Raw genomic sequence first — 26,296 nt, 5'->3', positions numbered from 1 at the left:
CATTATTGTCTTGGAAGATGTTTAGTAAGATCAATTCTGGGGTGATTTCTAACACTTGCTTGGTTATTTTACATATTTCTCGTGTGGTTGTTGTCCAGAATGTTTGGATTTTGGGGCACTCCCACCACATGTGGAAGTATGTGCCTGTGGAGGTGCACCCTCTCCAGCATTTTGGTGAGTTTCCTGGGCGTATTAGTGCTAGTTTTCTAGGCGTTAGATACCACCTGTAGGTTCTCACAGCCCTTTATATTGCTAGCATATTTTCAGGATTTTCTCTCTGATCGTTGGATCTGAAATAATAATAATAATAATAATAATTTATTATTTATACCCCGCCCATCTGGCCGGGTCTCCCCAGCCACTCTGGGCGGCCTCCAACAAATATCAAAATACAATACAGAGTCACAAATTAAAAACTTCCCTAAACAGGGCTGCCTTTAGGTGTTTTCTGAATGTCAGGTAGTTGTTTATTCCCTTGACTTCTGACGGGAGGGCGTTCCACAGGGCGGGCGCCACTACCGAGAAGGCCCTCTGCCTGGTTCCCTGTAGTTTTGCTTCTCGCAGTGAGGGAACCGCCAGAAGGCCCTCGGCGCTGGATCTCAGTGTCCGGGCTGAATGATGGGGGTGGAGACGCTCCTTCAGGTATACGGGACCGAGGCCGTTTAGGGCTTTAAAGGTCAACACCAACACTTTGAATTGTGCTCGGAAACGTACTGGGAGCCAATGCAGATCTCTCAGGACCGGTGTTATGTGGTCCCGGCGGCCACTCCCAGTCACCAGTCTAGCTGCCGCATTCTGGATTAATTGCAGTTTCCGGGTCACCTTCAAAGGTAGCCCCACGTAGAGCGCATTGCAGTAGTCCAAGCGGGAGATAACCAGAGCATGCACCACTCTGACAAGACAGTCCGCGGGCAGGTAGGGTCTCAGCCTGCGTACCAGATGGAGCTGGTAGACAGCCGCCCTGGACACAGAATTAACCTGCGCTTCCATGGACAGCTGTGAGTCCAAAATGACTCCCAGGCTGCGCACCTGGTCCTTCAGGGGCACAGTTACCCCATTCAGGACCAGGGAGTCCCCCACACCCGCCCGCCTCCTGTCCCCCAAAAACAGTACTTCTGTCTTGTCAGGATTCAACCCCAATCTGTTAGCCGCCATCCATCCTCCAACAGCCTCCAGGCACTCACACAGGACCTTCACCGCCTTCACTGGTTCTGATTTAAAAGAGAGGTAGAGCTGGGTGTCATCTGCATATTGATGAACACCCAACCCAAACCCCCTGATGATCTCTCCCAGCGGCTTCATATAGATATTAAAAAGCATGGGGGAGAGGACAGAACCCTGAGGCACCCCACAAGTGAGAGCCCAGGGGTCTGAACACTCATCCCCCACCACCACTTTCTGAACACGGCCCAGGAGGAAAGAGCGGAACCACTGTATAACAGTGCCCCCAGCTCCCAACCCCTCTAGCCGGTCCAGAAGGATGTTATGATCGATGGTGTCAAAGGCCGCTGAGAGATCCAGCAGAACCAGGAAACAGCTCTCACCTTTGTCCCTAGCCCGCCGGAGATCATCAACCAGCGCGACCAAGGCAGTTTCAGTCCCATGATGAGGCCTGAATCCTGATTGGAAGGGATCCAAATGGTCCGCATCTTCCAGGCGTGCTTGGAGTTGTTCAGCAACCACCCGCTCAATCACCTTGCCCAAGAATGGTAAATTTGAGACTGGGCGATAGTTGGCCATATTGGCCGGGTCTAGAGATGTTTTTTTAAGAAGCGGTTTAATGACCGCCTCTTTCAGCGGGTCTGGAAAGATTCCCTCGCAGAGGGAAGCATTCACCACCGCGCAGAGGCCATCGCCCAGCCCTTCCCGGCTAGCTTTTATAAGCCAGGATGGGCAAGGATCTAGGAGACAGGTGGTCGGTTTCACTCGTCCAAGCAGCCTGTCCACATCCTCGGAGGTAACAGATTGGAATTGATCCCATGAAACATGACTAGACAGGGCTCTAGCACTCTCCCGCCCCGGCCCTGCTCCCACGGTGGAGTCTACCTCCTTCTGAATCTGAGCGACTTTATCTGCAAAAACTCTTTACAGGTTGCATGCAGATGCACTTAATAGAAAAACAGCTTTGAGGTAGGGATTTGGAGTGGAGAACCATCTTGGGGTGCATATATTTAATAATCTTGCTTCCTGTAACTTCTCAAATTCCATTTTTAATTGGGTTTAAGGCGCATATTTGCCCTTGCCAGCACGTATCTAGAATTCTTCTTCTGGAAGGAGGAGCAGCTGGAAATGGTGTTTGGAGGGTAGAAATGGCTGGTGAGGAAAGGCCTTCATCACAAAGGAACCTGGAAAGCTACTTCATATCAGCCCAGACTACTTGTCCATCTAGCTTAGTATTGTCTACAGGGAGTCACAGTGACTCTGCACCTTTTCTGGCAGAGGTCTCTTCCATCACCTGCTACTTGATTTTTTCCCTTTTTACACATGATCCCAGGGTTTGCACCAGAAACCTTCTGTATGCAGTGCAAGTGCTGTACCACTGAACTTTTACCCCCTCTCCTCTTTACTACCACTTGTTGAAAATGGCTATTTTCTGAAGCTGATTTTTTCCCCCTGGAGGAAAACACGAGTTTGGGGCCTCTATTAGTGTAGGTCTATATATGTGACATGTACCAGTAGTTAGCGCCTTCAAATAAAACTGAAATTATTTGTGGTTTTACACATGCCACTAGATTCTGTGTTGCATGATTACAGAATACGTTTAGTATCACATGACAGCTCTTGCATTGGTAAAGCACTGTCACGTTCTGATGCATGCTGCAAATGGAGATGGAAGGCCCCACCATTGATTGATTGTTTATGGGCATAAAATCTCTAATGAGCATAACACCTCTAACACACATATAGAGTATTGCCTGCTGGCAAGAGATCCCCACACATTGTGGTGAAAAGTACCTGATCTATCCTTGCAAGGGCAAATGCTGGCAGATCGGATCTCTCCGTTTAGTGAATGGGACATCCCACACATGCAAGAGATAAGTCCAAACAAATGTTTAGTGATTAGGTGCAAGTAATTCCACCCTGGGAAAGGTAACATGATGGGATGCTTCATGTGGCATCAAAGAGCTTTGTGTTTCTACAAAAGGTTTGCATTCCCCTGCACGGCTATGGTGCTTAGCAGATTTCCAGATGCAATTAACTGTAGAACATAATGCGTTTAATCCTGGAAAGATTCTGAAAAAGGCCACTGAGCCATCTAAATCCCATTTCAAGCTATGGAGCCTTGTGCAAGGTTTCTTCATGTGGCAAACCTGCCCCCAGAGAATTCCACAGAAATAGATGTCTCTCAGCCTATCAGCCTCTGGGAAAGCACAGCAGATGCTTAATAACCCTAAAACACAGTGATTGTTTATTCCAGTATAATTGGGGTCTGAGTATCTGTGCAAGAGACATGGTGGCTTTTGATATTATTGTGAGAGACATTCTCAAATTAAAATGCTGCTTTTACGAACATGTCATTTGATCTCTCAGTAATTGCATTTCAATTTGATATATCTTTTGCATACTTGTTAAATCCCTAAAAGGGATGTTTTCTATGTTAATTAGGCTCTAATTAAATGCATATTTGAAAGACATTCTCTCACTTCCAGAAATTTAATATTTTTTGGGGGGGGGGTTGTTTAAAAAGGAATATTCCTCACGGACAGAGGTGTTATCTTGCACTCATCATTTCAGGATCTTTCTGTGCCACAAACTGTCAAGATGAGATGGATTCTTAGCAGTGGACGCTAAATACAAAACAAAAAGAATTTTTAATAACCTGCAAATATGTGATCAGTTTAGTGAAAAGCAAATGATAGCATGCCCTTAATAGCTTGGTGATTGTTGAGAAGTTCATTGTCAATTGCAAGATGCTGATCTTTGAAAACATTCTTGCAGGCTTTGCTACTGTGATGAAAGGCTACTAAGAACTGCCAGTTTATTTTTATTTTTTTTAATAAGGCAACAGAAAATTAGCAGTTTGTATCTTGTAATGTATATAAGCCGTTGCAAATATCTTGTTCAACATAGATATGTTGATACATGCAGCTACTTCTTGATGTTTGCACTCAGGGTAAACACTTGTACTGTTGCACATACATGAAAATGTACATGCTTTTGGTGGCACCGCAATTACTATGTCAAAGAATGAATATGTGAAGTTGACCTGATAGTGATGCTTTTGGCAAAGCAATTTGCCTAGAGAGATGAAAACGTGGGAGAAGCAAACCTTGGCACTTTTTAAAACATCAGTTTGTTGTCGACATAAAGCATTGATGATTTTTTTTTAAAAAAGAGTACACATCCAGACATTTCTGTTGTGTACCAAATGCAGGGCAAGGAGGGGGCAAATAAAATGAGCTAAGAACTTATTATTACGGTACCACCTGGCAAACTGCCTTCTTGCATAGCCCTCCCAGAAGCAAATCCTATTCTAGTGAGCACCACTTCCTTTTAATCCTACTCTTTCTCTTCTTAACAATTTGTCCTGGTTTTACCAGCCAGGGATTATTCACACAATATGGGCACCTTAGCCCATATTGTCTCCCCTAGCCCAAGACTGTATTTTAGACCATAATCACAATGCAAGAGGAATCATGACTGTTGCTAACTGTTGAATGCCTTAAGTTCAGTGATTTGAAGAAAGGACTTGTTTATGCCTTGTTGCACTGTGCAAAAGAAATTGTGGTATTCATTTGGATGATTTTCCTCTGTCCATCTACATAAACCTCTAATTTGCCCGTGGCGCCTTACCTTGACATCAAGCTGTTTTCTGTTCCTCTTGTCCATGCGTAAGATTCAGCATGTTTGAGTGATGACTAGTAAGAAGCTTGTATTGTACAATTTCCAATTTCACTTTGGACAAAGTGTTACCTTTCTGTGACAAAGGTTTCAGTTTGATGAATGTTTCTCAGGCCAAACTCGCCCTTCGTTCTAGCTTAGCAGCCTTGATCACTTGGTTTTGTGCAATATTTGCACAGGTTAATCCCTCATGTGTTCAGCTGACTAGCTTTGAATTCAAATATTCCTTACACGGCTTCATACAACTTGTTGTTGACCGTCTGAGTAATAAACATGCATATAGATGTCCAAATACCAAAGCGTGTAACTTGGTCATCTTCTTACCGGAAAAATAGGGTTGCATTCCAAGCCTTTGAGAGAAAGCTGCTTGACAGTTCTGATCAATATCTTCTAGGGCCCCTATAAATTGTTTGCCACAATACACAATGGCTTTCTTCTTGTGAGTGACTCCTCATTGTTTCTGATAAGCCAAAATATGGTTCAGGGGCCAAGGATAAATAGATCAATATCTTGGATGAATTATGATCTGCACCATAGAACCATTACACATTGAAAAATACAACTGTGCTGCCAAAAGTGTTTTATTGACTAATTTTAGTGGGTTTTTCATCTCAGTTTTTCAGTCTTTATCCTACCCTTTGGTCTTTATCCAGTGCTACAGGCTGCTTCACTTTTTTGCAGATGCAAACAAAAAAACATTTCCCCCCCTTGAGAAACACACATGCCACATTTAAAACACTCTCCTGTGAGTCAGAACTGGTTGCATCTAAGACTGCTGCCCAATATTGGGTCTAAACATGATGCTGATTGTGGAGCCTCTGTCAAAAAACAGCAGCTCTGCATAGAGTTCCCCTTCTCTTCTTTTCTTTTCATCCAGTAAGGAAACTGTATGATATGACATCATTGCATTGTATATTTCAGTATATGTTAGTACTGCATGTTCCCTCTTCCAATCCAAGTATTGTTTAAATATGTGCAGGGTAAAATCCCACACCCCTGCATTCCCTTAGAGATGAGGCATCTTAAACTCTCTGGCAGCAGCAAAAGTGACTTGTGTGTCTTCCCTCTTTATCATGTCCCTTTTGATTCATCTCCTAAGGATTGCAGTTTGAGGGTGGTATTAAAAAACAAAACAAAACACCACACATATTCCAGTCAGTGCAAAGATTTCCACTAGCACCACATAACTTCCTCTACTCCTCACCCAAGTGTGTGCTCTGCACCCTACCCAAATCTGCTCCAGAGGGTTGGGGGAACTCATAGAACTGGTTTAGGGGGCCATTCATGGGGAGGAGAAGGTGGAGGTTCCAGTGCACAAGTAGAAATCCTTACGCTGGTAGGTTGTGTTTTTCAGCGTTAGCTTGGATACAACTCTGGATGAGACATTTTATTCTTCTTTCTTTTCCCATATTCAGTCACTCCTAACTTAAACCAAGGATGTACAACTCTCCAGATGTTGCTGGTCTACAACTGCTGAACATTGGCCCAAGGTTCAGCTGTTGGGAGATGGGGCTGTTGGGAGACAGAGTCTAACAATATGTGGAAGGCTGTAGGTTTCTTATTCCTGTTTTAGGTTCTGCCTAACATTTTTTTCTCTCTTTTAGCCTTGGCAGTCTACTAAACCTCAGCCACTGCAATCCTTTCATCAGCCTTTCCCATCTTCATTCTCTTGTTTCTGTAAATAATTGTAAGGCGACACACCACTTCCACCACATACCTGTACAGGTACCAGGAGTATGGTTCCTCATCAAAGGGAGTCACCACTTTCTAGCTGCCTTACAGTTCACATTCTGGTTTAGTATCACAGTGTTGGAAAGAACACTTTTGAAAACTCTGAGCCTTTGTTTCTTCACAGCTGTTCTTGAGAAGCCGCTGGATAAAAAGGCAGGAAGGAATTACGGCCCTCCTGGGACCAAGAAGCTTATCTACTTCATCGATGACATGAATATGCCTGAAGTAGACACTTATGGAACAGTCCAGCCTCATACACTGATTCGGCAACATCTGGACTATGGGCACTGGTAAAATAGGGATAGATCTGTCTATTTACAGTCCTAATCACTTTGGCATGTGTTTAGCCATAATTCTGTTCAGTTTCCCTATCACTTTCAGACCCTCTTAAAAGACATATGTGTATTTTCTCTCAAATTTGCCTTTGGGCTAATTTATTAGTATTTATTTGCTGAATTTCTAACCCACTCATCATGCCCTAGAGCAGGGGTTGGCAAGGTTTTACCTGCCTGGGCCGGTCAAGTCCCGTGGAGATCTCTCCGTGGGTTGGATCATGTGTGTGCATGATTTCCGGCATCTGGGCATGCACAGACGCGATTTTCGGCATCTGGCCATGTGCCATAGAAGCAAGTCCCTGTGCTGCGCCTGTTTAGTGCAGCACGCATGGACTCGCTGAGCAAGTGGCTTGGTTCGGGGGCGGCTCGTGGGCCGGTTAAACTGCCTCCGTGGGCTGCTTGTGGCCCATGGGCCACAGGTTGCCAACCCCTGCCCCTAGAGTATTGCCTGTAAATACTGTAACGGAAGTGTGATACTCTCCCCGATATAAAGTCCCTGCTATGCTAGATGTTACATAGACATATGCAAATCCTAGCCTCATTCCCCAATATTGTGCAACCTCTGTTGGAATATTAATTGAAAGCAGCTGGGATACAGCAGGTGCCCAGTACGCATCTGACATGCTGCTTGAGTCTTGGCAAAGTCCGGCAGGCACACTGCTGTTTGTTTGTCACTAATAGGATGTGATTAGGGTGATGCATTCTTTTCTTTCTTCTTCTTCTGGCAAAGGTATGACAGAAACAAGCTGTCCCTGAAGGAGATCATGAATGTGCAGTACGTGTCGTGCATGAATCCCACAGCAGGCAGCTTCACTATCAACCCACGCTTGCAGGTATTGCTTGTTCACCTGGCAAAGAGAAAGCCGCTGTTGGTTTTACTCCATCTTTGGAAGGATTAACACTCATTTCTTTGCAAGCTATCCTAGAGGGTCTCCATGTGATGACAAACTTTAAGAAATGAAAACTTTGAAATAAAACTTAGCAAGTGTTTTCTGGATATGAGAAGAAAGTGGGGTGTAAGATGTACTGAACTTACACAGCTGCAAAAAAGGATGGAGATTTTTTATTTTATTTTTAGTACCAACTTCCCTGTGTAGAGCCCATCCATACCCCTGTCAATGCTTTGCTGTTATTAAACATCAGAAAATCTTATATTGCAGCCCCTGTGTTGGAATCTGATTTCATAATACAGTTCCAAATATAATGATATTTCAGGACCAAGGACAGTGGCAAACTCTTTTCAAGGCGAACTACAAGGAGTAGTTCTGCTTGTTTTGCTGGAACTTTGAACAGCATTGTTTCTTTTTCACTGGCTTCTACTTTTTCTTCCACACTTTCTAACACTTCCTCAAGCATTTTCATCTAGGCCATATCCCTGATTACAAAGCCCATATTGAAAGAGCTGGAGCTTTTTGGGTATGAAGATTCTTGTTGAATTCACAGGTGAAATTGGCTTTTTGCCATGTAAACACTAGGCAGCCAAGTGATAGGTTGCAGTGGGTGTCCTGTTGTAGTGGGATTATACGCTAATTGCTTGGCAAATATCCCTTACACGAAGAATCACAGGACCTTTCTAACCTTTTTGTTACTTTGGTATTTTAAAAGTGTGACTTTGATATTTTTTATTTTAGGGAGAGGGATAAGGCACCTGAAAACTGGCATAGTTCAGTGCCTCTTGCATTAGCTGGAAAATTCCTTGTTCAAAGACCAAGATGGTCTATGGCAAAAGCCACTGTCTTGCAACCTCAGCCTTTCCTATTCTTAAGTTGCAACACAGGAGGAATATACTTAGATATCTTGCAGAGTTGTTTGGATGCCTGTAATAATGGATAGGGGCAGATTTCAACATTCTTAAAGCAGTACTTTATTTATTAGTACAAGTGCTGCTACTGTTTTAAGTGTCATGTCAAATGCTTTGCCCTTTTGTAGTAAAGGACCCCTGGATGGTTAAGTCCAGTCAAAGGTGACTATGGGGTGCGGTGCTCATCTCGCTTTTCAGGCCGAGGGAGCCGGCATTTGTCCACAGACAGCTTTCTGGGTCATGTGGCCAGCATGACTAAACTGCTTCTGGTGCAACGGTACACCGTGATGGAAGCCAGAGTGCACAGAAACGCCATTTACCTTCCCGCTGCAACGGTACCTGTTTATCTATGTGCACTGGTGTGCTTTTGAACTGCTAGGCTGGCAAAAGCTGGGACAGAGCAACATGAGCTTACCCTGTCTCATGGATTTGAACTGCAGACCTTCCAATCAGCAAGCCCAAGAGGCTCAGTGGTATAGACCACAGTGTCACCCATGTCCTTTGTAGTAGTTGTAGTACTAGTAGTCTTGTAGCAGGAAGTTAGCTGAGAATTATCTAGTGATACCATTATTTTTCTGGTAGGCAGATTTCCCAGTGTCCAACACCTGGGAGTTAGGAAGAATGAGGTGTGCAATATAGGTCAAGCACTGCTCTACATCTGGCCTTGGGCCTATGATCCATTATCACCATCTCTATCCGTGTTTTATTTATGAGTTTCACTTGAGTAGTTGTCTGTGGCCCACTGGGTGTGATTGATGATTCTTCCCTTTAGAGACAGGTGTATGAAAACTCTCATGCATTTGCTATTATCAGGTCAAGGGGAAAGTTGCACCAGTGAAAGTGATTCTGACCAAACCCATCCTATTTCTGTTACATGCAATACCTACTAGTCTGTATTGTGTTTTCCTTTATGCAGCGCCACTTCAGTGTGTTCGCCCTCTCATTCCCTGGGTCAGATGCTCTGTCCACGATTTACAGCACCATCCTAACTCAGCACCTGAAGCGGGGGAACTTCTCTGCAGCTTTACAGAAATCATCACAGCAGTTAATAAGTCTGGCTCTTGCCCTGCACGTGAAAGTGGCGACAACATTCCTGCCAACAGCTATCAAATTTCATTACAACTTCAACCTGAGAGATTTGTCCAATGTCTTCCAAGTAAGTAGTTCTTCCAGTTGGGAGCTGTGTGCTCCCTTAGCTAAATTAGACTTTGAAATTAGAAATGAAAAGGCGTTATGCTGATGCTGTATAGAACCATGACATGACATAGCATGGTAATACATGATGTATGCCCGATGATATTGTTCGTCCTTCCTAGGATTAAATGGGATGCCCGGTGGTCAAAGGGGTCTTGTCTTCCCCAAATGTGTGTAGAGGCCTAAGGTGACACTTCACTCACTGGAGACTGTCAAGTGGATTTTGCTCACATATACCCAGACAGAATGTTTTGGCTATATTCCCCACAGCAGTTATGCTTTATTCCAACTTTTCAGTACTGCAGTTGTCTTATACAGTCATACCTCGTGTTGCGTTCGCTGCAGGATGCAAACGGTACAGGTTACGAACGCGCCAAACCTGGAGGTACCGGAACGGGTTACTTCCAGGTTTGGCCGTTCGTGCATGCACAGACACGTCAAATGACACCACACACATGCACAGAAGCGTCGAATCGCGTCGCGCACATGTGCATATGTGGTGCTCGGGATGCGGACTGCTCAAGATGCGAACGGGGCTCCGGAATGGATCCTGTTCGCATCTAGAGGTACCACTGTACGTTGTTTGATCCTTTCCTGAGAATGCCGGAAACTGCACTTTGCTTTCTGTGTTGTTGTCATGTTGCAGAGACTGTAAAGTGGAAGGTTTTTTGAAATAATCAACAACAAATGTGCTTGTGTCATAAGAAGCTCTGATTGTCTTTCTACCTAGTTGCATTAAGTGGCTCTCGTTTTCATTCTGGAAAGAACATAATGCTAAAATTGGTTTGAGGCTATCGCTTCCTGTTTTGCAATTTGCTTGGTGTTAGACCCCAGAAACTCCCTTTTAACTGCTAATGTTGATGCAAATGCAAAAATGTAGTGGCCCTTTAACATCTCCTTTATCCTAGGCAAGAAATCAAGTGGTTCAGTGTTTAACGACTTTCAGTATTGAGGACACTTGAGGGTTGCTCTTACAACAGCTGTTTTTCAGGTTACTTGAGATGTTCACAATTCAAGTGCATCTTACACAAAATGCATGCAAATCCAAGCACTGATAGTCAACAGCCTGCTCAGTTCAAGCATCCTGTGGCTTTTTTTTTTTTTCATATCTGTTGCTTCATTAGTACATGTGCCGATATGAGTAAACTGATTTCCCTTTGTGTTCTGTCCCAGAAATACATTTGTTCATTATTTTCTCATATTTCTTTCTGTATTAATTAATTGCTACATCCATATATCTCTCATACAGCACCAGCTCTCTGGATGGCTACAAACTGATTAAGGCAGACCAGAATTTAAACAATTATTACTTTGAATAATTGCCCCCAAGTTCTGCTCATTTCCTGTATGAAAAGGGTTTGCTGGATTTTATTTCGAAAAGTCCCAAGCACGTTTTGCGTGAAGTAATCAAAGGGCCACTGTGTATTTATTACTACAGCATCGGCAAGAGCTGAAAGATGGTTTGTGTGTGAGCAAAGCTGGTTGCATAAGGTTCCTCCTTCTCCTTGAAATCATCCCCAATCTGATAAAATAGCCAGACTTAGTTACTTTAGTTGACATGTTTCAAATTACCAGGAACAGAAATCACTGAGAGTATAAAGGAAACCTTCCAGATGGGTGTTGCATTTTGCACATCTGATTGTCAGCAGTAGTGTGTGATTGTGTGAGAGAGAGAAAAGGAGAGAGAAAATTAATGTTTCGTTGTAAAAGCAAAGAATTGAGAAAGTTTATTATAGAACTTGGCTGCTGCCATTCTCTTGTCCTCTTGGCCCTGTTGAAGTCACTGAGACTTCCCCATATATAATCTGCTCCTGGCAGATTTTTGACACCTATAAAATAACAGTCCTTGGGAAATTTATAAAGTGAGAGTGAAATATATGGATGCTATTGCTTTCTCTGACTCTTGTGTTACTTGGAATGTTTGTTTTTCAATTTTACTACAAAACCGCTGTGCTTTGCCTCTGACATCTAGGCTGAATGAAACTTGGTATGGTGAAATCCATGATACAGGTGTGTGGTCTGATATCTCAGCTTATCTGAAATAGAAAACTCTGCTGAATTGAGACCTTTGTCATATGCACACTGTATTGTGCATCTGTCCAGATTGCTCATTTGGATGATACAGTGGAAACCAGTACAGGCAAGGTGTAAGCATATTGTTGCTGTAAAACAATCCCTTTCCCCCCATTTTCTTCTCTTGAATGATGCAGAGTAGCACAGGTACATTTATGTAACTTCTATACCATTTCCTGTTTAAAAAATGAAAGAAAACGATGTGAGACAATGGCAGTGCAAATGATTAAAACAAGTTCAAGCAGCAGCAGCAGCAACTGAACATAAACATAAGAAATAACAATATACCACAGTTTGCACCAGTCATTAAACAGGAAAGTTTGAGGATACTGGAAGGTTGTCTTTAGATATTTCAAAGTAAAAAAAGACAGAGCAGGGCCTTAGAAGCACACTGTATCATTGTGGTGCTGCAACAGAGAAAGCCCTGTTCTGTGAGCACAGAAGCTCATGTGGGTGTCTTAACAGTTGTGGGAGGTTCATACAGGAGAAGGTGTTGCGGTTGCCTGAGGAATACAGACCATATGGAGCTGTAAAGGTCATTGCTGCTGTGAGGGAGTGCCCTACGGTTAACAGCTATGTGATATTTTAAAGCTGTTTAATCTGCCATGTTTTTCCCTTTCTTATGATGACCTCTTAAAAATAAATAAATTGGCTACTGTATTCTGTGCCAGCTGAAGCTTTCAAAAAGTTTTTAAAGGTCTCAGCACCTATGGGGTGAAGGCGGAAGCCTTGCTTCCAGCAGATTTGACAGCCCAAATCTTTTGTTTAAAAACGTGGGATCCGTATTGCGGCATCCCTGCTCTGCAGAAGTAAAAAACTTAAGCACTATCCTTGCTCTTTGATGTTGCTCCAAAGCACAGCGGAAGTGCAAAAATTATTTCTTACTGTGCATAATTACCATATTACCCAGCTTCACTGCTCAAATTGTATTGCTCCCCGGACTAATTGTTATTAAACCACTCGCTAAGCTAGTGCTGAAGTTTATACTCTCTGGTGAAGACTTATCCCAGCTTTATCTCTTAATCAGTTTCTCTAGTTCACTCCTGTAGAGGATGTGCAGTGAAATGTTAATGCCCTGGAAGCTCACTTAAGAGAGATTGCAACTCTGGAGAACTTTTCTTTGGCCATGCTGAAAAAGTCTGTGAAAGGAACGAAACCATTGAATAGTACAATGGCAGCTTGGCCATATCATGCTATATTCAGATCACCAGTCCAGCAAGTGGAAGCCCACACAATAACTTTCACTAGCACACCTGAATCAAGATGGTGGTGACTTCACCTGGTTTTTGGATTGCACCATCCATTTAAAATTCACAATATTTGTTTGGTTTTAAAAAAAATACCTGCATGTAGCATAGATTGGAATGACCTATTCTAAAATATGTATTGGGCGGTTTTTTTTTAAAGGGATTTTGTTGAGAGCAGTAAAAGTTTATCTTGGTTGATAGGATTTGGTTTGCAATAAAAATGTTTCTGGAAAGGAGTCGAAGGCACGGAGTGTAGAATTTGTTATTGGTTTCTTTGGGAATTTGTATAGTGTTCAGGATGTAGTGAAACAAAGCTTTGCCGGGCTTAGCTCCAAAGCGTACTTAAATGCCTCAGCCTTAGACCATGTGATAAAGAACAGAGTGCCACTGAACATATTGAGAGTGTCTTTCCCTTACTGCCGATCCTGAAATAATTTGGATCAGGGCAAATGTTTCAGGTCAGAGGGAGCAATTTTGTGGCACCTCCCTTAAGAAATAGAATACTGCCTATAGTTGTAGATTTGTTAACAAAATATTATCTGTTCTTCACTGCATATTCTTATTCTTGCCATTCATATCTGTGTTGAGTGTATGGCACACTATGGACATTAAATTGGTTTGTTACAGACTAAAAAAGGATGTGGTCTGTCCTCAAGGAAATCTAATCATCCTTGTTATTTTCAATTGGAGTTGCTACGACATTCTTTCTCTCATATATATGAGAGCCTGGCAGCCGATAGATAGATAGATAGATAGATAGTAAGGCTGCCAGGCTGTTGTTTTTAACAGCATTTTAGTTGAAGGAATGCATGTCCATTTATGCTAAAATCTCAAAATGTGGAATAGCTGAAAGAAGCAAGGCGTTTTCAATTACTTTTAAGTGCACCTTAGAATTTCTGAATAACTCAATAGAGGTTTTCTTTTAAATTTAATGTCACCAGGCCCATAGATATTTTTAATGGACTTTGTTAAAAAGGATTTCTATTTGAAAGAGGCCCTTCCATTTGCATTTTTAGAAGGTGTCATAAGCATGCCACAATTACCTGGCAGAAATTAATGTTTTCTTGAGGCAATATCTGCCTCATTAAAGTCAGTTTTTTAAAAAATCATCCAGTTTTATTCCCAAGCTGCTTTTGTCCTGCAGAAATGTGAATGGCATTGTCTGCAGGAAATGGTTGCATATGAGGTAGTGTGTATGGCCTGCATTTTTGTTGTCTGCTACAAGTTAAATCAGGAAAGCACTGGGAGGTTCCTGAACAATGAATACAATTAATTACAACTTTATACTTTCGTTGTAATCCTAATTGGTGTACCAAGTTAGTGGGCGTGAATTCCACTAAAATCAGAAGTCGTATCTGTGCATAATTCATGATAGGACTAGGTTTGGGGTGGATCTAATAGAATACGGCCAATCCTCACTTCTGGAAAGCTTAAGGTTTTGTAATGGGCTATTCTTCTTGTGGGAACAACATTCTCTCTCTCTCTCTCTCTCTCTCTCTCTCTCTCTCTCTCTATTTTGTTCTCATTACAAGTTGCTCCTAAGGGGCAACTTGAGCTAGAGTATGCACACAAGATCACTTCACGTGGGCTTATTACCCCTTAGCACACAAGTTAAAATGCCTTTTGTTTTTGTGATAAGAAGGGTCAAATGATTAGGGTTGCTTCCAGATTGTTGCTATTTAGCAGGTTACAATGAGCAAATTCAGGTTGCATAATAAAAGTGGATTTGGTGCAATTGTCCAACAAACTTACCACTTCCCTGGAGTTTTTGCGGTAAGGAAAGTGATGGGAAAACACACTAGAAAGTGTGGGATAACAATTGGTTGAATCAACATTATATAACTTCACTGCAAACAAATCAGGAAGAAGGCTCAATAAACAGTTTGTCTTGCAGCATTCAGAGTCATGCCCCCTCACTCTTTCACTGTCTGTGGAACAGCAAGTGTAATTGATCAAGAAAGATCCCAGTGGCGTGGGGGATGTTTGTTCCTTTTAGCATACAGATCTTGTGCATGTGTTGCTTTGTGATTTTAGTTGTGAGTAGGCTAGCATCCACAGAACTCAGCCTGAAATGATAGGAAGGGGTTGCAAGGTAGCCTGTGTCATGCAAAACAAGAACCTCATTGCATGGAATAAAGTGGGACCGACACTTTCCCAGACATGGCAATTGCACAAGCTGCCATTTGAATCTCTCACTTTGCTTTCACAGCTAGACCTGCAGCTCTGCATCTGTGCCAAAAATGATCTGTATGTCATATGCATCTCTTTGCTTCCAGGGTATTCTGTTTTCAACTCCTGAATGTTTGAAGGCTCCCCATGACTTAGTAAAGCTGTACTTGCATGAATCCAGTCGTGTTTACCGGGATAAGATGGTTGATGAAAAGGACTTTGTCCTCTTTGATAAACTGCAGACAGAGACGGTGAAGAAGTTCTACGATGTAAGTGATGCAGGCCCACTTCAGTCACTTACCTGAAGCAAAAGTCATATGTGGAGTGATGAAGAAGGTGGTATGCCTGTTTTCTCCTCCATTGTGGGAACATAATCTTTGACCTGGATAAGCATCTTGTTATTTGAGTGTCTGTGTGTCTCTGTGTCCAAGTAACCATCACACAGAATGGACCATTACAAAGAAATGTAAAAGGGAGGTGAACTGTGCTGTGTCTGAAAGCAGGGGGTGGGTGAGAGCCTGGTCATAAGCATTTTATTTATTATTATTTATTTATTTTCTCTTCAACAGGCAACAGATCACACATTTCTGTTTGTTTTTTTGTTTTGCTGGATTTGGATGGGTTTCATCTTTTCTTAAACCGAACATTATGTTTCTTTGTTCTTTCTCATTAGGAAATAGAGGACACCTTGGAACAGGCTAGGAAGATGAACATGTTTTGCCATTTTGTAAAAGGCATTGGAGAGCCCAAGTACATGCCTGTTCAGAGCTGGGAATCACTTAATCAAATTCTGGTGGAAGCCTTAGAGAATCACAACGAGGTCAACTCTACTATGAACCTGGTGCTGTTTGAAGATGCCATGTGCCATGTGTAAGGGAGATGTTTTGTTTGGAGTGCTTGTGAGCTTTCTTTCGCTTGGGGGTGGGCATGGTGGTGTGTCTGCAAACCCACCTCAAAGTGGTGGGGAGACAGGTGGACAAAGGCTTTTGAAAAACAATGTTCAAGTTCTTTGTTTGGGCAGTGGATACTAAAATGTTACTGCTTGTCAATCTGGAGCTTCAGGAAGGCTGCATTATATAAACAGCAGGATAAGAGATATATTTGTTGAGGATGGTTTGATACTTGCAGTGAGTGGTTTTCCAGTTGCCTATGGGCTTTGGTTTTATAGTAGTTGTTTGAGAAGCAAGGATGCTGAGACAGCCCCAAATGCATGTGTTTCAGAACGCCAGATCACACACACACACACCAACTCTCCCAGCTGTTACAAAATGATATTTCTTTCATTAGAAAGGGGCGGGAGGGGCAGTCTAACTGTTTCTGCAACTCCAGGCAACAAATTCAATCACTGTCACAAAAGTGAACAATGCATACAAAACTTGCTGCTTGCCTCCTTTGTGTGCTGGGGAGTGTAGCGTCCTTTTATTTCCCGCACCAGAGGGCCTTGATGTTTAATACAATTGTAGCGGCTCTGCATGCCACAGTGCTTTTATTCCATTTGGTTACTAGAGAGCATTTTATCTTGAGTAGTTTCGTGCCGACCAGGCTGTACTAGAATCTGGTGTTCAGTGCACAAAGGCAGGCATCCACAGTGACTTCGTGTGTCAGGCTTGTTAAAGGAAAGCTGCCACGTTCGCTCACAGAGCCTCCCTGCACGTTACAGACAGGTACCAGACCCATCCTATTCCCCCCCCCCCCGGTTGTAACCTGGGCTTAGATGAGGGTGAAGGGTTCTTGTTCTTCCTTGAAGAGCAGAAAGTTGTGACTGAGGTCAGAGTCACGTGACCCCTTCCATGGGCTTATCTTTCAACCCTGGCAAAAAAAAAAGGTAGCAGAAGCTACTGGTACTTACACAAATTAATCATGTAAAATGATGAATTTGCCATCTCATGCTGCAATGCTGCATGCTAGTAGATGCTTCTTTTTGCATTGAATGGCAGAAGGCATAGGCCACATGACCGGCTTCCTAGCAGATGAAAAGTTGCTTGGATTGAAGAAGGTGGCCACAAAATCGGCCAAGTGATTTGGCCCCTGCAGCTTATTCCAGCTCCTGGACAGCTGGAAAAGTCTATAAACTTGCCCATAAAAGATTTGCAGATCAGACCCTTGTTATGTTATGGCTCCCTCATCATGAGAGGTTATTCATTTATTTAGATTGGTCTGTGGGGACCCAATGCTGGGTCCTTTTTGATGGCAGCTCCAGGCCTCTGGCATTCCTTGTCTAAGGAGACCCGTCAAAATCCATTCCTGCAAAAGTTTTCAAGAGAAATAAAGATCATTGTTAGCTGCTTTGAAAAACAGGCTTTTAATATGAATACCTTTCTTTAAATCTCCCACACCTTCTTGTTCTTACTGTATTTGATTTTATTTCCTTTTCTGTAGAGAGCACAATCTATTTTATGATATTTGGCTTTATTGCTTGCATTTGTTGCTTTTGTTTTTGCATATCAGCTTTCATATAAATGCAGCCTTGAGTGCCTTGGCAGATATCTGGGTTATAAATAAACACCTCCTTTACCCTTAGCAGGTATGAATTGAACGTTAGACATACAAGAAGTGAAGTTAAGTTTTAATAGCTGAATCAGTAGCTCAGAAGCTGAAATCCATCTTCACTAACCACGAAAGGGTTTGGAGCCCTTCCTTTGCAAGCTCATAACTTTAATAATTGCTGGGCTTTGTCAAGGTTTGTTCATGTCTCCAGGCAAAACAAATGGCTTTGTATGCAGGCAGATAGACATCATCAGTGCCATGCACTACAAGAATGACAGTGTAATCAAGTGAATGAAAGTGGTGATTTCTTTGTGATATTTACTGGTTCGTTTACTATGTACCAACCATGGAGTTGTAGTGACTATAAGGCAGCAAAACGTAAGGACAGGGTAGAGAACAATGTCCTTCAAGGCCAGATTGTACTTTATGGGCCACATCACATCATACTTAAAATGTTCCGATACAGCAACACACCTCCATGCCTATGAACAAATGTAGCTCCCTGTTCTGCCACCCAGTAATTTGGGTTGCACAAACCTGGTCTCATATACTCCCCTTTCCTCCTCCAGTGTGGCTAAGAGGAGGTGAAAATGGAAAGCTTTGCTTCTATTTTCAGTTAATCATGGATTATTATGGTGTTCAAACCCTAAACTATTATAGTCCAGAGACATTAGCCTGAATGGCAATGATTTGCTTGCAAGGGGATATAGATGATACGTTCTCCTCTTGCGCCTAGGAGAAAATTCCTAGATGAGTTATTACCAGCTTGAGATTGGTGGGTAGTTCCTGCTGGTTCCAGAAATTGGATTCCGCCTCACCCCAACCATGATAAGTTCATTAGGCAAGAACTCTGGTTTCGCTAAGTTTCAGATTCCGCAAGATATGTAAACCAAAGGCACTGGCAATTGAACTGCTTATTAGCATACTGGATTACATAGATCTTTATAGTTGTGTTTCCCAAAAAACCACAATTAGGTTCATTCCATGCTGGAGAGGTGCAAAGGCCCACAAATCCCATTTAAGAGGCAGAAAAAGTGATGAAAGAGGACTCAGAATGCTACTAAGTGGGTATAGATTTACTGGTGTTTCTATTCAGGTGTCATAATGGGTTGAAATTTTGAACCTAGTTCTGAGTATAACAGAAGATACCCCTAATGTCATACACTGAAATGTACCACAGAGGAAAAACACTTTAATGCAAAGTGGTTGTATATTGTCCTATTTAGCTGCCGTATCAATCGTATCCTGGAATCTCCCAGAGGCAATGCACTACTGGTTGGTGTGGGAGGAAGTGGCAAGCAGAGCCTGACGAGATTGGCAGCTTTCATTAGCTCACTGGAGGTTTTTCAAATCACCTTGAGGAAAGGCTATGGGATTCCTGACCTGAAGGTGAGCAGCTCATAAATGTGGGGGTGAAAATAAACTTAAATTTATCTGTTAGCTTAGAATAAGACTCTGTCTTATTCTAATGTGTTTTAAATTGCTCTGTGCAAAAGAAACACTTATGCTGAATGCCCTGTTTCACAAGGCGATGTTCTTGCACAGGGTTTCGGCTGATGGGACTCATTAGTTGAATCCCACCCAGTCATATAACTTCAGTAGTTTCAAGACAATAAGAGTTGATCCAAAGTTACATAAAGGTCCATACAACCGTGCTGCCTTAGAATGCATGTGAGGAGTTTTAGTTTGAAAGTGTTCCTGAATTGAGTTCTCCCTGCCTATTCCTAACCTAATCAGATTCCTAGGCTGGAAACCTTCCATTTGTAGAGAGCATCAGTGTAAGCATTCACCCCATACTCACATTCTGTGGTGGTATAATCTCATGGGCGGAACTACAGATCCTTGCTGAACATCTGAATCTGTTTTAAGAAAGATCAGTCATCAAGGATAGTTCGTCATTGAATGGCAGATGGAATGACAAGAGAATTTTAATTATACATTTATTTTTTTCTTTAAATACCAGTGTTGTAGAGGAGTGTATAAGGAAGATGTGAATATTCAGAGTAGTGGTATTGTCCAGTTATTGATCTTCTAATAAAGCTTTGCAAGGAGACTTTAATGACTATTGTGACTCAGGCTATAATGCTGAGGTTTGATATTATGTTTCTTGGGATAGAATGTGAGGTTATATATTTCCTTCCCACAGTTTCATGTGTGTACAACAATACTCCGTAGGATCTGCAATGTGGTTAAAAATGTATGCAATTTATTCTGCAGGCATACCAGCATGTTTGGTTGAATTCTGAATTTAGTCATCAGCATGGCTGGAATTTCACCTCATAGCAGATAGCCGAATTTTTGGAGCTTCGATATACATGCCTTTTCCTTTCTTGTATCTGTAGGCAGACCTGGCAGCACAGTACATTACAGCAGGACTAAAGAATGTTGGTACCGTCTTCCTCATGACGGACGCTCAAGTGGCCGATGAGAGGTTTTTAGTTTTGGTAAATGACTTGCTTGCTTCAGGTATGGATCTTGGCAATTTGAATTTTTAGGCAGACAAAGCAAGAGCAAATCAAAATTGTGAAATGTTTTCCAGAGAACACACATAAATCAGATCCAGCTGCAACTTTATTCCCAGGAACACTTTCCTTTATAGCAAAATGAGGGAGCCCTCTGGATGTGTTAGACTACGACTCATATCATCCCTGATCATTGGCTATGCAGACTCCAGCTAAAAGGAGTCGGAGTCCAACAGTATCTAAAAGGCCACAGATTTCCTGTTCCTATTTCAGAATCCATCTTTCATGCGGGTGCGCAGATATGCACACACACACACACATTCAGAGTGCTACCTACTTACCTGGAAGTAAACTCTTGGAATGTGAGCACAATGAGTTGCATCCAGTTAACTTCTCCTTTTACCATAAGGTCTTCTGCTTCCTCATCAGGCTGTCCCCTCCTTATCCTCTCCTTGTACCCCCTCCAATCAGCTCTGGAGAGTTGTTGGGGAACCACAGAGCAGATTAGAGCGGGGGGGGGGGAGGAAATAGAGGGGAAGTTCTGTTGTGCAAGTGGAAGTCCTTATGTTCATGAGATGACTTCTTTAGATAAAACCCCGGAGAAGGCCATCCATGGTAGATGCTATGGCTATATTCAAGACTCACTCAGATCAGCTTAGATCAGCTGGTGACTGGGTTTTTGTTATGTCCCTAAACATACGGCCCATTCCTTTCAGATAGCAATAGCATTTTTCTTGCTATCTTAATTCAAACAACAACCCTGAAGATTTTTACTCCCCTACTGACTTTGCATGCTCCAAGTATTCTTCTCCCCTCTCATCTTCCTGTTTTTACCTTTTATCAACGTGCTGAGCTGTGTTTTAAGAATTTTATTGTGCTTTACTGTTGGTTGGTTTGTGATATCGCTGTTGTGATATGATTTTAATGGTTGTAAGTTGCCTGATGTAGAATCCTAGAACTGGGGAGTTGGAAGGTACCCAGAGGGTCATCTAGTCCAGCCCCTGCAATGCAGGAATCTCAACTAAAGCATCCATGACAGATGGCCATCCAACCTCTGCTTACCCACCCCCCCCCCCCCAGTGAAGAAGAGTCTACAACCTCCCAAGGGAATCCATTGCACTGAAAAATAGCTCTTACTATCAGAAAGTTATTTCTGGTGTTTAATAGGAATATGAATGTTTTAGAAAGATAAAAAGATATACAGGCCTGGTTCTCACATGATGCTAAAATATGTGGCCTCCTCTCTGGCACAGCCATGAGGAAGATTATTCATTATGTCTGAATCCGGACAAAGAGTGGTTAGTTTGGCAAAATGGCCAACCTCAGACTGTGATTTATGATCCCGGCTTGATTCCCTCATGCACAAAAGTTCTTGATTCAGGTGAAATGAGTGATTGGGTTGGCAGATAACGGAAGCAAAGGGCTCCAGTCTTTACCGTGTGGCCACACCAGGGAGCTCATGAGCCCAAAGTGCTCTTTTCCATAATTTCAGAATATAAACATAGCCTCTTTGGTGCCTATTTGGTATATAGACGTAGTGGTAACTTTGGGTGGTTATCTTTCTGCCTTGGCTGCAAGAAACGATTTACATCCGGGATGTGGAATGATGACAAATGGCTCTTTCTATAATGCTGATTTTCAGTTTGCACCTCACTGTTTCTTCTGTTTCTTTGCTTTATTTCTTTATCTTGGGAGATGTGTTAACAGCCCCAAGGTGCTTCTCGGTGTACTCTTTCTATTTTATCAAATACCTACTGTAGAAATAATTCAGCTGCAAGGTTAGTCCCTGTGGGCTTACCTAGAGGCCCATTGAGACGAAATCAAGTGGGCTTGTTAGTATGGTTATAACTGTTTTGCTTTAGACTCTTTCCCACTCAACAGCTGTGTGCAGATGTTCTGCTCTGTGCAGAAGTCATTTTACCAATGATGCAAAGATCACAATGGGTAAAATTACCTCTTTGTTTCCAGGAGAAATTCCTGATCTTTTTCCTGATGATGAAGTTGAAAATATCATTGGTAATATGAGGAATGAAGTAAAAGCCCAAGGATTGATGGACACCAGGGAGGCCTGTTGGAAATTCTTTATTGATAGAGTTAGACGGCAGCTCAAGGTAAGACTGTGGTCCCCAAGGACCAGTCATCTGCTGATGCTTTTCAGTTATGCTTTGAAAAATAAAGGATCTTGCGCTTCCAACAGCTATTTCTGTTGGCTGGCTTTTTGCAATAAATTTACTAAGCAATTTCCTCCCAAATGTATTCACATTTGAGTGCTAAGAAAATGTGATATCCCTGCAACAGAAACATTAAATCAAGGGAAATTGTCTGGATCCTACCTAAAACACGAGTAAGAACCACACATGTATTTGGGGGGTGGGGGAGCGAAATGACTGTGTGGCGAAGCCCTTAGATAAGTGTGCCTTTTGTTTCTGAACTGTGTTTCCGTGCCATGCATTTTTTGGAACTTGCTGTAAGTCAGCTTCTGGCATGGCTGGAAAGCCGTAAGGACAAGCCATACCACTGTAACGTTTTTGTGTGGTGTTAAAAGGTAAAGGGACCCCTGACCATCAGGTCCAGTCGTGTCCGACTCTGGGGTTGCGGCGCTCATCTCGCTCTATAGGCCAAGGGAGCCGGTGTTTGTCCACAGACAGCTTCCGGGTCATGTGGCCAGCATGACAAAGCCGCTTCTGGCGAACCAGAGCAGCGCACGGAAACGCCGTTTACCTTCCCGCTGGAGCGGTCCCTATTTATCTACTTGCACTTTGATGTGCTTTCGAACTGCTAGGTGGGCAGGAGCTGGGACCGAGCAACGGGAGCTCACCCCGTGGCAGGGATTCAAACCGCCGACCTTCTGATCAGCAAGCCCTAGACTCTGTGGTTTAACCCACAGCGCCACCTGGGTCCCATTTGTGTGGTGTTACTGCGTGGTAAAAGTAAAAAAGGTAAAGGACCCCTGGATAGTTAAGTCGAGTCAAAGGTGACTATGGGGTGCGGTGCTCATCTCGCTTTTCAGGCAGAGGGAGCCGGCATTTGTCCACAGACATCATTCTGGATCATGTGGCCAGCATGACTAAAATGCTTCTCACACACAGAGGACCGTGACGAGTGCCAGGGGGCATGGAAACGCTGCTTACCTTCCCACTTCAGCAGTACCTATTTTATCTACTTGCACTGGCATGGACTGCAGCCTGCACTGTTTGAGAGAAGGGAGGCAATCAAACCAGTCAAACAAATCCTTCCCTACTTGATAAGTGTATTGCTGCCACCAGGTTGACACCTTTCCCTCAGTTTGCCTCTGCTAAATAGTCATTTAACCTTTTGTTACTTACTTCCTATACTGGGTAGAGTGGTATGGCAATTAACTCTCAGTTAAACCCCCCTCCCCCACAATGATTTTACTGATGTTTCTAGTAAGGCAACAAGTTTTTTTTAAAAAATTGTTTGTTGGAGAAATAAAATTTTACAGCTTGAGTAGATACCCAAGAGAGCAAATAAAAAGTAAACAGAGATCAACACATCCAGCTGTATCTATTATAGACTTGTGCTCCTTATCAAACTAATATTTAACCATTTGCATCCACCAGAACAGATTCTGTCTGTTTGTGGTCTTTGTTTCTCCTGCTGTCTTCTAACAGCTTGGGCCCTCTTAAAGCATTTTGGCCCTTTCTCTCTCTTGCAGCTCTTCACATATTTGTATCTACATTTTCTAGATTGTCATCTGTACAAAATTTGTGCATTTAGTTATGTACAATCGGTTAAAACGTTTTTCTGATTAAATTTCTTTCTCCATGTAACTACCTTGTCTCTAGGCTGAACTTTTGACTTTCCTGTGCACAACATCCTGAGCAAAAACTTCCTCTTGTGTTTTTAACCTTCCTCTGAGCTTTTGATCTGCCAGTGCAGGGGAATGTCTAAAGCAAATGTCACCATTTTACAACCAAATACTGAACACAAAATGGCTGAAAGTCCTATTCCTTCAAATCTTGCTTTCTCAGTTTCTCAGGACCTGTTTTCCGTTCCTTCAGGTTGCTCTTTGCTTTTCCCCAGTGGGAAACAAGCTGAGAGTTCGTAGTCGGAAGTTCCCAGCCATTGTTAACTGTACAGCAATAGATTGGTTCCATGAGTGGCCCCGAGAAGCTCTGGAGTCAGTCAGCCTGCGTTTCTTGCAAGGGACAGAAACTATTGAGGTAAGCAATTATTTGAGGTCTGCTTCCCACATAACTTCTTTCCTTTACTGAGATTCAAAACCCAAGGAGGTCCTTGAGAAGATGACTCACGCAAGGCCCAGCTTCTGGAATGTCATTGCTGTAGTTGTGAGGCTTGGTAACTAAGCTGCCATATTATTTCAGGCATGTTCATAGGGCACTTAGCCATTTGGCTCAAAATATTTTCTCTTCCATTTTATTTTTAGGCTTCAGTGAAGGAATCCATAAGCAAGTTCATGGCTTATGTGCACACCAGTGTTAATGAAATGTCCCGTTCTTACCTGAGTAATGAACGCCGTTATAACTACACCACCCCCAAGTCATTCTTGGAACAGATTAAGCTCTATCAGAATTTGCTGCTTAAAAAGGAGAAGGAACTGACAGCAAAAATGGAGCGGCTAGAGAATGGCCTGCAGAAGCTTAGCAGCACATCTGCACAGGTGAGGAGGCCTTTGTTGCTAAGTAGGATGCAAAATAATGCAAATATTGTAAAGGTAGGAGATGAAAAGAATATCTATCTACACACACACACACACACACAACTTCCTTCTCCATTATGGCATCCTGTACCCTTTAGAAGCACATATGAAACAAACCATTATATGTGTGGGTCTTTTCTGTATTACTATTACTGTGTATCTTAGACTGCTGTTTGCCTGTATGTGTGTGCAAAGAGGACTACCTTCAGCCTTACATATATAAATTGGATTTATATAAGTTGTTGTTTGCTATCTGTAATGAATTTGGGGTGTGTGTGTGCGTGATACATTAACATGGCAGTTTGCCTCACCCCTGCCATTGTCAAGCTGAATGCTTTCTTCCCAGAAGCACTGCACCCTACTGCTTTCACAGATCAGATAATGAGGTGGATGGGCCTGTGGGCTGATTAAAAAAACTGGAGCTGTGCCAGAACGTAGGGTGAATTTAATTCCTGCTCTAACATCGTCTTGTTCTTTTTACTGAAGCAACTGCTATGCTTCTTGAAGATGGAAGTTATTAAGACCCAGTTTGCACATAGCACTAAGCTAAACCACAGCTACGCATGAACAAGTTAAGCATGTGTGTATGCAAAGCAATAAATTGTGGATGTTTTGCTCCTCTTCTGGCACTACTGGAAGCTAAGCTGTGGTTTGCCTTAGAGTTGTATGCAAAGTCAGCCTCGTGGTTTGCCTCATTTCAAACAAACTGTGAGTTCAAAGTTGGTTCTTTTTCCTTTTGCAATAGACATTTATTGAAAGTTCCCCCCCAATAGAATATTGTATTCCATGACATATAAAGCATAACATTATAAAAGAAAACATTGGTACAAGTAAGAGACATTGCAAAGTAGAGGCGAGTACTGTACTGCGGACATTAGCCTACATTTGGATAAAACCTGCATAAACCAATGTATATGAAATTAAGCAAGAGAGTAGAAATTCTTGAGTATCATATCAGACCACAGAGGACAATGTGAATCTGGCAAGGTGGGGGAAGGAGAAAGAGCCACCTCGATGAGTTACAAATTTAGTAAAAAGGTACCAGATGAAAAAGGACTTCTTAATCTTTATCCCTTTATCTTGTCATGATCAGTTACTTTTTCTACAACCAAGGTTTGTTCTTGGCTTACCAGTTGTTGTTGTTTTGTGGGGAATGAACCACAAGCCCAGGTTCACATGTTGCTCTTCGTACCCACATACTTGTTCACTCTTGCAAAATGACGCCATCAATACATTTTAAATATTTCAGTCTCTTCCCTGGATAATGTATGGAA

The 26,296-nt window shown here is 42.5% G+C and overlaps 1 protein-coding gene across 1 annotated transcript in view; it reads left to right on the top strand.

Annotated features, from left to right (window-relative positions):
* DNAH9 (dynein axonemal heavy chain 9) overlaps positions 1–26,296 on the top strand; it is a 146,056-nt gene that overhangs the window by 33,903 nt on the left and 85,857 nt on the right. The window contains exons 16-25 of the mRNA XM_033139585.1: positions 6,698–6,863; positions 7,639–7,741; positions 9,626–9,865; positions 15,500–15,661; positions 16,066–16,262; positions 19,106–19,268; positions 20,222–20,345; positions 22,310–22,452; positions 24,364–24,525; positions 24,750–24,983. Of these exons, the coding sequence (XP_032995476.1) occupies positions 6,698–6,863; positions 7,639–7,741; positions 9,626–9,865; positions 15,500–15,661; positions 16,066–16,262; positions 19,106–19,268; positions 20,222–20,345; positions 22,310–22,452; positions 24,364–24,525; positions 24,750–24,983 (1,694 nt within the window). The remainder of the gene's footprint in view (positions 1–6,697; positions 6,864–7,638; positions 7,742–9,625; positions 9,866–15,499; positions 15,662–16,065; positions 16,263–19,105; positions 19,269–20,221; positions 20,346–22,309; positions 22,453–24,363; positions 24,526–24,749; positions 24,984–26,296) is intronic.

Source organism: Lacerta agilis, chromosome 2 (assembly GCF_009819535.1).
Source record: "Lacerta agilis isolate rLacAgi1 chromosome 2, rLacAgi1.pri, whole genome shotgun sequence".
In the NCBI taxonomy this organism is placed as follows: domain Eukaryota; kingdom Metazoa; phylum Chordata; class Lepidosauria; order Squamata; family Lacertidae; genus Lacerta; species Lacerta agilis.
This window is presented reverse-complemented; position numbering and strand designations above follow the sequence as displayed.